The 17,924-nt window shown below is 41.5% G+C and overlaps 1 protein-coding gene across 1 annotated transcript in view; it reads right to left on the bottom strand.

Moving 5' to 3' along the window:
• Nucleotides 1–96: 96 nt before the first annotated feature.
• plxnd1 (plexin D1) overlaps nt 97–17,924 on the bottom strand; it is a 65,910-nt gene continuing 48,082 nt past the window's right edge. The window contains exons 24-36 of the mRNA XM_068729736.1: nt 17,658–17,788; nt 16,205–16,403; nt 15,961–16,107; nt 15,654–15,810; nt 15,214–15,317; nt 13,142–13,205; nt 11,840–11,874; nt 11,100–11,204; nt 10,749–10,912; nt 10,508–10,655; nt 2,146–2,286; nt 1,986–2,060; nt 97–1,117 (exon numbers count right to left, since the gene is read on the bottom strand). Of these exons, the coding sequence (XP_068585837.1) occupies nt 1,001–1,117; nt 1,986–2,060; nt 2,146–2,286; nt 10,508–10,655; nt 10,749–10,912; nt 11,100–11,204; nt 11,840–11,874; nt 13,142–13,205; nt 15,214–15,317; nt 15,654–15,810; nt 15,961–16,107; nt 16,205–16,403; nt 17,658–17,788 (1,587 nt within the window). The 3' untranslated portion in view covers nt 97–1,000. The remainder of the gene's footprint in view (nt 1,118–1,985; nt 2,061–2,145; nt 2,287–10,507; nt 10,656–10,748; nt 10,913–11,099; nt 11,205–11,839; nt 11,875–13,141; nt 13,206–15,213; nt 15,318–15,653; nt 15,811–15,960; nt 16,108–16,204; nt 16,404–17,657; nt 17,789–17,924) is intronic.

Raw genomic sequence — 17,924 nt, 5'->3', positions numbered from 1 at the left:
ATGGTTTTCAAATGTTAAAGTTTTCTACGGCGTAATGCATTTAGAAATCAAGCACTTTGAGACTGAGAACAATACATATTGTCATCCTTGGACGCATTAAAATCCTAAATACTGTAATTTATTTCACAAACTCTGACAAATCATTTGGCATCACAAATACAGTCTCTCCTTATATTGAGCTCACATGTTTTTTTTTCTCATAAATGTTAATTTCCCTCTTTTTAAATTGGTCAGAAATCCATTCGTTTACAAGCACACTGATCAACACTTCTATACTGATGCAGCTCTTCCCAGTGAACTACATTACATCTGATTTTCATAAACTTTACTCATTTATCTTTCTCTCCACATCTCAACCCGTCTCAAACCTGCAAAGCACATTGGGTCATATTGTTCCAAGCACCGGTTGGGAGCGAGTCGCCCATCTTCACCGAGCACACCTGAGAACGTCGCAGGCTGCGGGAGGCGGGTGGAGTTCATCGCGGTGCTTCTCACTCGTCCTGATGAACAGGCCACTTGAAAGCATTTTAACACATCTATAAATATTGCTATGGACATTATAATACAGTACAGTGCATCATTGGCTCGTTCCCTTGAGAAAAGGGTTCAGTGCGTAAAGATCGCCACCAGGGCTTACTGCAGGTCCCAGTAACTGTGAAGACATCCAGAATGAGCCCCATCTCCACGGCCCTACACCTTCCCTCTAAAGCATAGCTGAGCCAGACTGGAATTATTTCCATGTCATGGAGAAAGATTTTGGGAAAATTGCTTGGCATTCTGAAATCAGAAGGGGGGGGGGGGAACACCTCGCAAAAGTGTGGCGCTTGAGAGGCAGGTTTAAGTCCTTTGCCACTTTCCACGCTTCTTATAGTCTGCTGGAATAATAATGACGCGTATGAAGGCTTGCGCCTTAGCGGCCGACGTTCCCGGGTCACTATGAAGGCCGGAGAAAGGCAGCCGTCAGCAGGAGAAAGGGATGGCTGGCGGAGGGCCGGCGGGTTCAGGCCTCGCTGCAGCACTCGTAGATGTTGTCCTCCACGAGGGCGATGACCTGCTCCAACTTGTGGTGCAGCTGAGTGCGACGCGCGGTGGGGTTCGACTCCAGAGCGCTCACCACCTGACCGAGGGAGATAGAAAAGAAAAACGTAACACATAGGCTTTCAGCGGCTGTCGAGCGTTCATGCGTTCATCTATCTGGGAGAGGGAGGAAATCAGCCACCAGAAGATAGAGCGGCAGAGGAACAAGAGAAGTGCTTCAGCCTCTCCTCCAGCCTTCACGCACGCCTCCACACCACAAAAGCCTTTGCTCTTCACATATTTACAAAACCCACATCTGCTCTGTTTTTCATGCCCAGTAGTTGTCACGGTGTCAGTGGGATTTATGGGCTCTTAGCGGCGGTGTGCTACGAGGCAGAGCGAACCGAGCCGGGGCGAGAGAATAGGCAATCAGGGGCCATTCACACAGCTCTGTGAATCAGAGTCTAAGTCCCCGGCCCACGTCAGTACAGTAGCATGACAGAGGAGAGCAGCTAAACGGTATTACCATGAGGGTGCTCCATTAAGGCACAGTCACCGCTGACTAAGCCTCCTCTGAGAACAGTCAGCAGCAGTAAGGAAACATGGGGGAGGACAGCAGGGGCTTGAAGAGGGCTTGTTCAACGAGAAACGGGAGATGTGAAGCGACAACTTAACGGCGTCATTAAGCAGATGAGGGTGATTGATAAAGAGAGGGCAAACAGCACGCCGTTAGCTTGAAGTGAGAGGTATACGTGGGCTGGAGGGGAGGACTGCACGGCGTACTACGTCTCTCAACACGCACACGATCCTCCACACTGATGCGTCACGCTCCGATGCCCGACTGTGAAACTTAAAACGGCAAAAAAAGGGAGGTTGACTGTGGTGTTGTGGCTGCAGAGACGGGCCGGTTTAAACACGAGGAACGTATCTGATCTCAATCCGACATCGGTAAGAAGCTCTTCTCTCACCTGGGTTCTGTATCTCTTGGCGTATTTGTAGATTTCGGTCAAGGCCAGGTTGGTGTTGAATTCATTTCTGTACTTCTACAAGATAAACAATGGACTTATATTAGCTTTTGTGGAGCCAGATCACGAACACACGGGGACTTTTTTTGAACACATGACTCACCCGTGACTCCTCGGCCAGGTGAGCGTTCATCTCCTGCTCGCTGAGCGGGGGCATGTCCTGTATCTGCTGGTAGTAGCACTGCACTCTCTTCTTATACTCGGGGATCTCCTTGGCGTACAGCAGCTTGTTGGTAGGGGAGTCCTGAAACACAAAAAAACACATTTCAGTCAGGACAGCTTTCGTCTCTGGATCAAAATGTGAGCGTGCTCGACTGTCCTCTGGGCTCACCAAGCCCAAGACACACGCAGCATTTATGAACACGACCACATGTACCAATCCATGTAGGACCGAAGGCTACAGCGGGCTGGAAGCTAAAAGCAATGTACCCTCTTCTGCAGGTTACTTAATAATTCAGCACCGGACCTTAATCTTGAATGAAGAGGTTTGTATATTATTGCGCAGTCTGCAATGAGGTGCTACTGTCCTAATAAGGAGCTGCTCAGTTAAACTGGATGTTATTAGTCGGTGACCTGAAGTGAGAGGGAGGGAACGGTTTCCTTTCTGCACAACAGGAGACACATAAAGTCCAGAGCCGGAGAAGCAACATTCCAGTCCAAACAATGCTCCTTCAGCGCTCCGCCACTCTCTCCACAGTCACTTCAGGCACTGGTGCTTATTCGAGCAAGCAGAAAAGTAGCGGGGCTAAGAGGTTGTGGGCACACTCGGGTTTTAGTGGCGACTACTGTTTGAGAGCGAGTGTGTGTAGGTCTGTGTGTGTGTGTGTGTGTGTGTGTGTGTGTGTGTGTGTGTGCCGGAGAGAGAGGGACGGAAAGAAAGTAGGACAAGGGGAGAAAGAGACGGCCAGCCTCAGCTTTCAGCATCAGTGAATGTGCTTACAGAGCACCTTATTATTCCTGTGTGTCATGAGTTATTTGTGTCACCTGATGTGTGCGTGTTTGTTTGCATGCGTGTGCGTGTTTATGGGTGTTGAAGGTGCGGGGGGGGGGGTGTGGAAAGCGTCCTGATAGGGAACTCTCTCTCTCTCTCTCTCTCTCTCTCTCTCTCTCTTCCTCTCCACAAGGTCACTTCCTGCTGCTCGCCCATCTGCCCGGTAACCCCCCCGTGACCCCGTGGCCCTCCATGTCTGCACCTCGCCAGATAAAGAGGGCTTCAGTGGAAACAGCAAGGGTCGCTTAGTTCTCTCTCTCTCTCTCTCTCTCTCTCTCTCTCTCTCTCTCTCTCTCTCTCGCTCTCTCTCTCACACCGTGCTGTGCTCTGGCTAATCCAGACCCCGTACCCTTCACTGCCCTGTCCCCAGGCCATCACACACACGCACACACACACACGCACACACACACATGCACACACACGTGCAAATGACTGTCAACACTCGAGGAAAATGTCGCGGTGTGTCATGCCAGTCTCCTTGACCTACAGGACAGAACGTGGCCATGTCCTTCTGGTGGCTCCACGATGAGTGTGACATGTAAATGAGGAGGGTTATGAGTTATTATGAGTTATTATGAACGTCTTTTGCTTCCGTAGGTACGAGCCTGGCCGGACGGCCACGTCAGTATTTGTGCCGTGAGAGCGCTGGCTCTTTGACACCGAACTGCAGTTTGTAAATCAGACGGTTTCTCAGTGAAAGAGGAGCATCATTTGATGAGTCCTCAGCTCCCTCCGGGGAGGAAGCCCAGTCAGAGAGAGACAGGAAGCAGAGCGCGCTCAGGGTCACGGTGTCTGAGGGATGAGACGGATTTGTGAGCAGTGAGGACATTGACATGCAAGCGCGCACACACACACACACAGACAACGACAGACAGACAGACATATGCACGCCTGAGCACACACACACACACACACACACACACACACACACACACACACACACTCACTCTCGCATAGCACAAAAAGAGATCCCTGGTGCTCATGACCTTGGATCCGCCGACTCGGCTGAAATAACATGAGGGGAGGTAGATGGAGATGACAGTCTGAAGGTTTAGAGATAGTAGGGGTTCACAGAGGGACTGAAGAGGTGTGTGTGTGTGTGTGTGTGTGTGTGTGGTCAAACTCACAGAGAGACGTGAGGCAAAGATACTGCGTGAAGTGTAAGGGACAAATATGTCAAAATGTTTAAATCATGACTGATTTTTATGGCGAAAGCACTTATATGTCATATAGTCATATATTTAGACATACTATACTATGACTTTTTTTGACATGCTATACTATGACTTTTTTCAACATACTATACTATGACTTTTTTCAACATGCTATACTATGACTTTTTTCAACATGTTATACTATGACTTTTTTCCACATACTATACTATGACTTTTTTCAACATGTTATACTATGACTTTTTTCAACATACTATACTATGACTTTTTTCAACATGTTATACTATGACTTTTTTCAACATGTTATACTATGACTTTTTTCAACGTACTATACTATGACTTTTTTCAACATGCTATACTATGACTTTTTTCCACATACTATACTATGACTTTTTTCAACGTACTATACTATGACTTTTTTCAACATGCTATACTATGACTTTTTTCCACATACTATACTATGACTTTTTTCAACATGTTATACTATGACTTTTTTCAACATACTATACTATGACTTTTTTTGACATACTATACTATGACTTTTTTTGACATGTTATACTATGACTTTTTTCAACGTACTATACTATGACTTTTTTCAACATACTATACTATGACTTTTTTCAACATGTTATACTATGACTTTTTTCAACATGCTATACTATGACTTTTTTCCACATACTATACTATGACTTTTTTCAACATGTTATACTATGATTTTTTTCCACATACTATACTATGACTTTTTTCAACATGCTATACTATGACTTTTTTCCACATACTATACTATGACTTTTTTCAACATGTTATACTATGACTTTTTTCCACATACTATACTATGACTTTTTTCAACATGCTATACTATTACTTTTTTCGACATGCTATACTATGACTTTTTTCGACATGCTATACTATGACTTTTTTCAACATACTATACTATGACTTTTTTCGACATGCTATACTATGACTTTTTTCCACATACTATACTATGACTTTTTTCGACATGCTATACTATGACTTTTTTCAACATACTATACTATGACTTTTTTCGACATGCTATACTATGACTTTTTTCAACATACTATACTATGACTTTTTTCGACATGCTATACTATGACTTTTTTCCACATACTATACTATGACTTTTTTCCACATACTATACTATGACTTTTTTCCACATACTATACTATGACTTTTTTCAACATGTTATACTATGACTTTTTTCCACATACTATACTATGACTTTTTTCAACATGCTATACTATTACTTTTTTTGACATGCTATACTATGACTTTTTTCAACATGCTATACTATGACTTTTTTTGACATGCTATACTATGACTTTTTTCAACATACTATACTATGACTTTTTTCAACATGCTATACTATGACTTTTTTCAACATGTTATACTATGACTTTTTTCAACATACTATACTATGACTTTTTCCACATACTATACTGTGACTTTTTTCCACATGCTATACTCTGACTTTTTTCAACATACTATACTATGACTTTTTTCAACATGCTATACTATGACTTTTTTCAACATGCTATACTATGACTTTTTTCAACATGCTATACTATGACTTTTTTCAACATGCTATACTATGACTTTTTTCGACATGCTATACTATGACTTTTTTCAACATACTATACTATGACTTTTTTCGACATGCTATACTATGACTTTTTTCAACATACTATACTATGACTTTTTTCGACATGCTATACTATGACTTTTTTCCACATACTATACTATGACTTTTTTCGACATGCTATACTATGACTTTTTTCGACATGCTATACTATGACTTTTTTCAACATACTATACTATGACTTTTTTCGACATGCTATACTATGACTTTTTTCAACATACTATACTATGACTTTTTTCGACATGCTATACTATGACTTTTTTCCACATACTATACTATGACTTTTTTCCACATACTATACTATGACTTTTTTCCACATACTATACTATGACTTTTTTCAACATGTTATACTATGACTTTTTTCCACATACTATACTATGACTTTTTTCAACATGCTATACTATTACTTTTTTTGACATGCTATACTATGACTTTTTTCAACATGCTATACTATGACTTTTTTTGACATGCTATACTATGACTTTTTTCAACATACTATACTATGACTTTTTTCAACATGCTATACTATGACTTTTTTCAACATGTTATACTATGACTTTTTTCAACATACTATACTATGACTTTTTCCACATACTATACTGTGACTTTTTTCCACATGCTATACTCTGACTTTTTTCAACATACTATACTATGACTTTTTTCAACATGCTATACTATGACTTTTTTCAACATGCTATACTATGACTTTTTTCAACATGCTATACTATGACTTTTTTCAACATGCTATACTATGACTTTTTTCGACATGCTATACTATGACTTTTTTCGACATACTATACTATGACTTTTTTCGACATGCAATACTATGACTTTTTTTGACATGCTATACTATGACTTTTTTCGACATGCTATACTATGACTTTTTTTGACATGTTATACTATGACTTTTTTGACATGTTATACTATGACTTTTTTTGACATGTTATACTATGACTTCTTTCGACATGTTATACTATGACTTTTTTCAACATACTATACTATGACTTTTTTCAACATGCTATACTATGACTTTTTTCCACATACTATACGATGACTTTTTTCAACATGCTATACTATGACTTTTTTTGACATGCTATACTATGACTTTTTTCAACATGTTATACTATGACTTTTTTCGACATGTTATACTATGACTTTTTTCGATATACTATACTATGACTTTTTTCGACATGCTATACTATGACTTTTTTCGACATACTATACTATGACGTTTTTCGACATACTATACTATGACTTTTTTCGACATGCTATACTATGACTTTTTTCGACATGCTATACTATGACTTTTTTCAACATGTTATACTATGACTTTTTTCAACATGCTATACTATGACTTTTTTCAACATGCTATACTATGACTTTTTTCAACATACTATACTATGACTTTTTTCAACATACTATGACTTTTTTCAACATGCTATACTATGACTTTTTTCAACATACTATGACTTTTTTCAACATGCTATACTATGACTTTTTTCAACATACTATGACTTTTTTCAACATGCTATACTATGACTTTTTTCAACATGCTATACTATGACTTTTTTCAACATGCAATACTATGACTTTTTTCGAACATACTATACTATGACTTTTTTCAACATGCAATACTATGACTTTTTTCGACATACTATACTATGACTTTTTTCGACATACTATACTATGACTTTTTTCGACATACTATACTATGACTTTTTTCAACATAGTATACTATGACTTTTTTCCACATGCTATACTATGACTTTTTTCGACATACTATACTATGACTTTTTTCGACATGCAAGACTATGACTTTTTTCGACATACTATACTATGACTTTTTTTGACATGCTATACTATGACTTTTTTCGACATACTATACTATGACTTTTTTTGACATGCTATACTATGACTTTTTTCGACATGTTATACTATGACTTTTTTTGACATACTATACTATGACTTTTTTCCACATACTATACTATGACTTTTTTCAACATGTTATACTATGACTTTTTTCCACATACTATACTATGACTTTTTTCAACATGCTATACTATTACTTTTTTTGACATGCTATACTATGACTTTTTTCAACATACTATACTATGACTTTTTTTGACATGCTATACTATGACTTTTTTCAACATACTATACTATGACTTTTTCAACATGCTATACTATGACTTTTTTCAACATGTTATACTATGACTTTTTTCAACATACTATACTATGACTTTTTTCCACATACTATACTGTGACTTTTTTCCACATGCTATACTCTGACTTTTTTCGACATGTTATACTATGACTTTTTTTGACATACTATACTATGACTTTTTTCAACATGCTATACTATGACTTTTTTCGACATACTATACTATGACTTTTTTCGACATACTATACTATGACTTTTTTCGACGTACTATACTATGACTTTTTTCGACATGCAAGACTATGACTTTTTTCGACATGCTATACTATGACTTTTTTTGACATACTATACTATGACTTTTTTTGACATGCTATACTATGACTTTTTTCGACATGTTATACTATGACTTTTTTTGACATACTATACTATGACTTTTTTCGACATACTATACTATGACTTTTTTTGACATGCTATACTATGACTTCTTTCGACATACTATACTATGACTTTTTTCGACATACTATACTATGACTTTTTTCAACATACTATACTATGACTTTTTTCAACATACTATACTATGACTTTTTTCGACATACTATACTATGACTTTTTTCGACATACTATACTATGACTTTTTTCGACATACTATACTATGACTTTTTTCGACATGCAAGACTATGACTTTTTTCGACATGCTATACTATGACTTTTTTTGACATGCTATACTATGACTTTTTTCGACATACTATACTATGACTTTTTTGACATGCTATACTATGACTTTTTTCGACATGTTATACTATGACTTTTTTTGACATACTATACTATGACTTTTTTCAACATGCTATACTATGACTTTTTTCGACATACTATACTATGACTTTTTTCGACATACTATACTATGACTTTTTTCGACATACTATACTATGACTTTTTTCGACATGCAAGACTATGACTTTTTTCGACATGCTATACTATGACTTTTTTTGACATGCTATACTATGACTTTTTTCGACATACTATACTATGACTTTTTTTGACATGCTATACTATGACTTTTTTCGACATGTTATACTATGACTTTTTTTGACATACTATACTATGACTTTTTTCGACATACTATACTATGACTTTTTTTGACATGCTATACTATGACTTCTTTCGACATGTTATACTATGACTTTTTTTGACATACTATACTATGACTTTTTTCAACATGCTATACTATGACTTTTTTCAACATGCTATACTATGACTTTTTTCAACATACTATACTATGACTTTTTTCCACATACTATACTATGACTTTTTTCGACATACTATACTATGACTTTTTTTGACATACTATACTATGACTTTTTTCAACATGTTATACTATGACTTTTTTCGACATACTATACTATGACTTTTTTCGACATACTATACTATGACTTTTTCCGACATACTATACTATGACTTTTTTCGACATACTATACTATGACTTTTTTCGACATACTATACTATGACTTTTTTCGACATACTATACTATGACTTTTTTTAGACATACTATACTATGACTTTTTTCGACATACTATACTATGACTTTTTTCGACATACTATACTATGACTTTTTTCGACATACTATACTATGACTTTTTTTCGACATGCTATACTATGACTTTTTTCGACATACTATACTATGACTTTTTTCGACATACTATACTATGACTTTTTTCGACATACTATACTATGACTTTTTTCGACATACTATACTATGACTTTTTTTAGACATACTATACTATGACTTTTTTCAACATGTTATACTATGACTTTTTTCGACATACTATACTATGACTTTTTTCGACATACTATACTATGACTTTTTTTAGACATACTATACTATGACTTTTTTCGACATACTATACTATGACTTTTTTCGACATAGTATATATACTTTGACTTTTTTTTGACATTTTGATGACCTATGAACTATGACTGATGATGGTAATGAAATGCTATACTGTTTTGAATATGACAAATGTCCACTTTGAATCAAGTATGAACCGATTAGATTCAGACGGTCAAAGGCTAAAGTCACTGTTCTTTGGGCAAAACTCAGAAATCAAAAGTTAATGACGACAATTTCACACAGTTGTATAATAGGATAAAATGATGAAGTGATGACCTTTTGGACAGACATGGATGCAAACTGCAACTTGACTGGAGGCATACAACAACAAGGCGGTGATTCTTGTTTTGATTTGAGTGCCAATAATATCATTATCTCCAGTGTTCATCACAAATGTAAGAAAATATAGAAAAAAGTGAGTTCCTAATAACTCCAGAATTTGCCTGGGAATCATGATATGTTTTAAATACCAAAATGATTCGATGATAGCCGTCTCTGCATCTAGGCTACCTTGCAGACAGCAACTTCTCATAGCTAATTTGCGATACTTTTAATGGTGCTAATGTTCCACAGACAGACAGACAGACAGATAATCTCACCTTTCCTAGCTGCAGGTCAGAAACGGAGCAGGCGTCTATGAAGGCCTGGGCGATGACAGACAGACAGGCATCCATGTGATCCGTCTTCTCAATATCAAACACAAATTGAGGATTCTTCAGGATGTTCACCCAGAAGCGCAGTGGTAAACTGCACAGACAGAGAAATACAACCTTTTAAAGCATTGCACTTGCACAGCGAGGTGACCAAAGGCGACTTTAATGGGAGCGTTTAGACCTCTACCTGTTGGTTTTCCAGATGTGCAGGGTGTCTGGGTCTGTGATGCCCCGTTTGTCAGCCTGCTCCTCCAGGAAGTCAAAGAAGTATTTGATAGCCAGAGGGGGGCGTTCCGGAGGGATGCTGAGGATGGCTTGAAAGAGGTCGTCCAAGAACTTCTGAAGAGTTCCCTGTGGAGGAAAAGAAAAAAAGGCGGCTCATGCATACACAGAGATACGGCTTTAATGGGATGTGGAGATTTTGAAACGGCTCCTGAGGCTAATGTGGGTCATAGAAGTAAGAAATAGAAAGATGACTTGGATATCAAGCTGTAACTTCAGTCTGTTTGTAGTGTCAGCGTCAGCTTCTTGTGTTCACCTTGGTAGACAGCAGGCGTGTCAGATAGATTTCAGGCAAAACCTTCTTGCGGTGGCTCTGCCTGTGGGACCTCTTGTTCTCCATTAGGTCGTCGTGAGGTAGGACCTGCAAAACCAGACGTCGAAGGTCAACACACGGCACACAAGTTGAAGCAATAACCCTCGTCATAAGAGGCTCAATGAAGGCTCTACTGTCTCTGCTGTCTCTGCTGTCAAAAGGGACTTTTCTGGTTCTTGCATTAGACACATGATCCACAAACCACATCAGGGTATTTTGAAGCGCTAGATCATATGCAGAATTGGGAAGGTGATGGGAGTTGGGGAATTCGTATGTCTCTGGTTGCTGCGTACAGGATCATGTCTCTGACTTGCTCATACAGGTCTAACTAGGGGTAAGGGAACAGAAGGAAGCCTTCAGAATCCACCTACTTGTGTCAAAAAAGGACCACAGAACTGTCCTGTTAAACTAACTATTCACCCGGCAAATTGTGTTCCAAGAAACTCATTATTATGAAGTCAAAGGAGCCATATCTTGGCTGACGTTTATAAAAGAGCTTAAGCAGCATTAGTGCTGTCATGTCCCCTCAGCAGCTTTCCGTTTCACCTCCATTCACCCCCAATTCGCTCTGTCGTAACGCCGGCTCCGGGCTGACTAACAGTGGCAAACACAGGAGGAGCTCTGCTAATAAACCCAGAGCGCACTATCAGAAGCATTTTGATTACCTGTGAGGAGATACTCACCAAGTGTACATACTTCTCCGTATCCAGATCTTTAACTAAAGGGAAAGAGACAAAAATAAAAGATATATATACAGCATGAAACAATGTGCAATCAGCAGGGTGGAGACCTGAGAGAACGAGAGGAGACAGGAGGAGGGAGCACGGAGGAGCGTGACAGATAGGAGGTTGAGGAAAAAAGAAAACACGAGAGGGAGATTGACAGCAGAGCAACGGAGATAGAGTACATGCGAGAGGAGAAAGTGATTAAGGTGGACTGAGGGCCGGGAGGGGAGGGGAGCTGTCTGAGAGAATGAAAGAGAAAGATTACGAGTGAAAGGAGAGAGAAGAGAGAGAGATTAGGGGAGACAGACACACAGAGTCTGTGATTGGTTCTGGAGCCGGTGTAATGAGATGGTAATGCCGGGCCAGCGCTGGGAAAGAGCATTAAACCGTGCTGGTTTATATATAGATCTAAACACAAACACACCCGCGAAAACATACGAATAACCGAATGCATGTAGACGCATGTCCAAACACCAGCTCCGAGCGGACAAACAAATCGACTAAATTATTGTACACAGCCAAAACAGAGACAGGCATTAGTGCAGCCGTACACATAGACACACAGCAGCACTGCCAGTGTGCTCTCATTACTGCCAGCTCCGCCAGAGATGCTCCTGCCCGACGGGCCTCGGTCCAGACCCACAACGCCGATCACAGGCAGGCAGGACAGTGTTTTATATTAGCCAGGGAGCACTACAGGCTCATAACACCCCCTTGACGCTTTGAAGCCGGAGCCAGGTTTGGTCCACATAAGCCTTTTTTTGGCCCAGTATGAATGAGAGGAGAGGCTTTGATGGACAGAGCCCGAGCAGAACTGAGCGCTGGCCTGGTACTGATTATGTAAGGTAGACCCTAGACGAACGAGCAGACAAGCCCATTAAAAGCTGCATGTAAACTCATCTGTCAACAGGCGGAGCAGCCATTATATTCCGGGTTGAGGCTGGACAATGGGCCCACTTCTGTTCCCCCACAAGCTGACGTCTGCTAATGGAATACATCTACAGCGCAGGAGCAGAGCTCTGAATGAAGTGGAAGCGTAACTCCTATGCAAAGCAGCAGTTGTTGTGATTTATTAGGTGCGACTGTGTTTAGACGTCCGCTGTGTCTTGTTGGAGGGTGTGCGGTTTCATGCCTGTTTACATGTGTGTATCGTGTTCTCGCCATCAACTAGGCATGTGCCGTTTCCCGTGATGGAGCGAGTATTTATCCAAGTGTGTGTGACAAAGCGACAGGGCGTGGGTGTGTTTGTGGGTGACGTACCTCTCCCAAGGGTGTTATCTCTCTTGTCTTTCATGCTCATGGCCAGCGACGCCCCCTCTGGGATCTGTGAAGGCAGAGAAGGAGGGAGGGAGGGAGGGAGGGGGGGAGGGAGGACGAGAGATGACAGAGGGCACAGGGTCAGGGGTCAGCTGGGGTGCACCAGGACGGCATCATTAAGCATGCCCTCAAGGGGAGTGCAGTGTTGAGAGGTGTGTTTGTTTGTGTGTGTGTGTCAGTCTCGTGCATCTAGAGTGGTGGCCAGTCTGCAGCAGCCTGGCTGGGCTCATTAAAGTCAACCCGTGGTGAAATGGATTGAACAGCCTTGCCAGTGAACCCAGACCGTTAGAACACGCTGCAGCTCACTGCTTTCACAGCTCTGTCCCGACGGCTCGGCGAAAACCAAACAGAGCACTCAACGAGCACAGGTAACGGGCCGGGGGTCGAAGGTCACCGGGTCACCGTTGACTCACGTGAAGGTAGACGTAAACAAGGAAACACACAGGAAACAGTCTCACGGGTTGTCTTCATTTTACATCCTTCTTTATAAATAAATGTTCTAGTGAGTATAACAAAGAAATTACATAGAAAACCATTTTTTATTATTAGTTTTTAAATCAATTATTAATTTGTTTTTTTTGTTATAATAACACAAACTAATTTAATGCATTATTATGTAATTGAACATGCTTAAGTGGATTTATATGTAATTCTGAATGTGTGTGTATTCATGTTATTATTAGTAGCAGTAGTAGTACTACAAGTAGTAGTGTTAAAGTACATTTATTGAATATGTAATATTGATTGAGGTAGGTCATCTTTTTTTAGACACAAACTATTAATCTGGATCTTTAGGTGTTAAAATGCACATAAATCATGTGTGTTCAGAGTGCTGTTGATTAACAAGTAACCACTTTAGTATTCAGTAATTGTTACATATTACAACCATCTACTATTGTTTTTTGTACTGTAAAACATTACCTAATTGCTGTAATACACACACTGTGTGTCTAAATGCAGAATCTGCGTAACGACAGTATAATTGCAGCAGATCTGCCGCAGCTAAGCTGCTGAGAACGACCCGAACGTCACACGACGCCACGCAAACACAGAGAGAGGCTCCTATAGACACACACACACACACAGACACACACACACACACACACACACACACACACACACACACACAGAGAGAGGCTCCTATAGACACACACACACACACACACACACACACACACACACAGACACACACACACACACACACACACACACACACACACACACACAGAGAGAGGCTCCTATAGACACACACAGACACACACACAGACACACAGACACACACACACACACACACAGACACACACAGACACACACACAGACACACACACACACACACACACAGACACACAGACACACACACACACACACACACACACACACACACACACACACAGACACAGACACACACACACACACACACACAGACAAACAGACACACACACACACACACAGACACAGACACACACACACACACACACACACACACACAGACACACACACACACACACACACACACACACACACACACACACACACACACAGACACACAGACACACACAGCCAGACACACACACACACACACACACACACACACACACACACACACACACACACACACACACACACACAGACACACAGACACACACAGCCAGACACACACACACACACACACACACACACAGACAAACAGACACACACACACACACACACACACAGACACACACACACACACACACACACAGACACAAACAGACACACACAGCCAGACACACACACACACACACACACACACACACACACAGCCACACACACACACACACAGACACACACACACACACACACACACACACAGACACACAGACACACAGACACACAGACACACCTCCCACCCACGGACGCCCAGTGACACCATTTACAAGGAGTTCTCGCCTTCGACACCCCCGCTGCTGCCGCTACAATATCAGGAACACACAGGTACACCATGACACCCAGCAGCGGTCTCACACATAACACACCTGGTAATGGAAGACCGTGTTGAGCTTCTTTCTGCCGTCCTCCATCAGCGAGGAGTTATCCAGGTCCTGCAGAAGCTTACTGTTGCTGCCGGAGTCGAACCACTCTGGAGAGAGACGAGACCGGAGAAGTGATATTAGACAATTTCATCCTCAATTTGGAGAAGAATATGCGAGGCGGAGGGCGGCCGTGCTCTAACTCTCGGTGTCACGACCTGTGGAAATATTCTTGCACCATTAATCAAATCAGCTCTGCAGGCTCCTTCGGCTTTTGAAAGCAATAACTCTTTGTGATTATGACCGTACACTCTCCTCCATGCATTCTGTCATTTATTATATTGCAGCCTCAGGTTAGTTGAGCTTCATGAGAAGAATTGACCTTTTTGCAAAGGAGATTACTGTATCTCAGAGGATGGAAATAATCAGAGGAAATGCGCTCTTACCCAGGTCCACATCCTCTGCTCTGGGCCACTGGGAGAAGGGCAGGTTTTTATAAAAGGCTTCGAGGATTTTTTCCTTCACCTGGCAGATTGTGTCTGTATTCATGACCCTGACAGGCAGCGAGTCCATGCCACAGCCCTGGAAGGACACGTTGATGTTCTGCAACAATAAACAGAGAGCCACACATTTGAAACTCTGCAAAAGTTTTGACTTTTGAGCAAACTTTCCGGCAGTCGACTTAATTGAAAGTGCGAGTTCGACATTGACCCCTGAGCTGTAGAAAGGAGAGCCGAGCGTGTGATCGCTGACCTGTGGCTTGGCCTCAATGTTCTCGCGGAGCAGCCACTCCTCGTTGAGGGTGTAGCGGGCCTTCCCTGTGATGGCGTCTATGGAGCCCTTGTTGATCTGCTGCTTGATTGCACACAGCAGCAGGAAGAAAGGCTCACCCACTGTTTCCTGAAGATCATGAGCGAGAGAGAGGTGGAGTCAAAAATCAGAGACGCTGTTATTCTTTTTTAATCATGCCCGCCTCGTTAGCCTTCCTGAGCGTCACCTTGAGGTAGCTGTACATGCAGATGGACATCCAGTTGGTCAGCATCTTCTCCACAACGGACTCGGTGCGGCGCAGCATCAGCTTGGGGTTCTTGGAAGCCGAAGCGTCGATCAGGTCCACCAGTAGATCTTTCATGATGCTGGTGTAGTACTCGAGCTTGCCGTGGAGGGCGATGGTGAGCAGAGACGCGAGGCTGCATCTGAAGGGTGAGGAAACAGATGAGGAAACATGCCCCGTCAGTGCCCTGTGGTCAGCGGAGGAGGACAGAATCAACAACAAGGGTTCATCTTCCCCACAGCACCTGTGACTGCAGAGCCAAATAAAGGACCTGATCTAATGCAGGGAGCGTCTGGGTGAGTCAGTCCAGAGGTGCAGGGGATTTCCCTAACAAAGCCCCTTTAATCCAGGAGAGAGGGGCGACATCAGGCAGTAAGTGCTGACACTGAGCTGGGACCGGGATGTGGTCTTGACTCTCTCCACAATGACTGGCTGGTTTAAGGACATCAGGACCGCTGATGAATGACTACGCATTTACTCAGCTGAAGCAGCCGCTTTGTCTGAGCAGCAGAGATGTTTCTGTGCTGCATACAGCTGCTCCTGACATAAACAAAGTCCTGCGTTAAACACTGGAAACATGGAGACAGCTTCTGTACACAGATGCATGACATTCAAAAGCCTTTTTAAAACGAATTATACTATGACAATTGTATGGCTTTGAATTGTATTACATTTGAATTGTATACTACACTATAACTTCTAACTTTATGACTTTTATATCAAGCGTTAGAAAACTGGCTTTAGTTTGTTAAAGCTACTACTTTGATTGTTTACGTGATAATGAGTATTTCAGTCCGCTTCATTTACATTTTAAAATGTTGAATCTGCATTAATTGATGTTTTGGCCACTTTTCTGTTTTCCTGAGAAACACATCTGTGTATTTTAGCAGGTATTCAGTACTTGCTACTTGCTACCTTCGTTTGGTCGTGTGCAGGTAGCGCACAGCGGTTCTTAGAGGCTTCCTGCTGCAAACAGCAGAGGAGGGGTTGAGGAGAGCAATGAGAGTGAAAGAAAACAGTTTCAGGGTGGAACTTAACAGCAGCACAATGAGCTGAATGACGGTAACGCTCTCTGGAGGTGAGAGGAGCTGCAGTCGGGTGGTGTTTCTCTGTGGACTTGTTATAACAAGTGACGCCTCACAATGAAAAAAACACCTCACAATGTGGTGCAATCCATGACAACACCGAAGCTTCAACGATTAATCAACTGTTGAATTAATAGGCAACTATTTGGAGAATCGATTACTCGGTTTGACTCGTTCTTTAAAGTCATAATAACCTGATTCCAGCTGCTTGAATGAGGTTTATTTCTCTATGTGACAATAAGCTGAATATCTTTGAGTTGTGGACAAAAAAGTCAAATCTGGACATAAGCTCCCTCTGTTGATGCTTTTACCGATCTCGTACGGCGAAGTCCTTCTGCTGCTCCAAGGCGTGGACGAACGTGACCAGGAAGTGCTTGTTGTTGAGCAGAGTGGAGAACAGAGTGATGCCCTCCTCCACATTAGGCCGTGTTGTGTTGGTGGCCTGAGGTCAGAAGGGAGATGAAACAGTTATTTCTCAGCGTGATTTCTCCTCGACTGCATTACACACCTGCTGCGCTCGCCCTAATCTATTTTTCACCGCCTCTCGTCTCGAGTGACCCATCGAGTGAACACCTCAT

This window comes from Cebidichthys violaceus, unplaced genomic scaffold, assembly GCF_023349555.1.
Source record: "Cebidichthys violaceus isolate CVI_PGR_0920_01 unplaced genomic scaffold, fCebVio1.0.p SCAF_47, whole genome shotgun sequence".
In the NCBI taxonomy this organism is placed as follows: Eukaryota; Metazoa; Chordata; class Actinopteri; order Perciformes; family Stichaeidae; genus Cebidichthys; species Cebidichthys violaceus.
The sequence above is the reverse complement of the archived record's forward strand: the minus strand, read 5'-3'. Positions and strand labels throughout refer to the sequence as shown.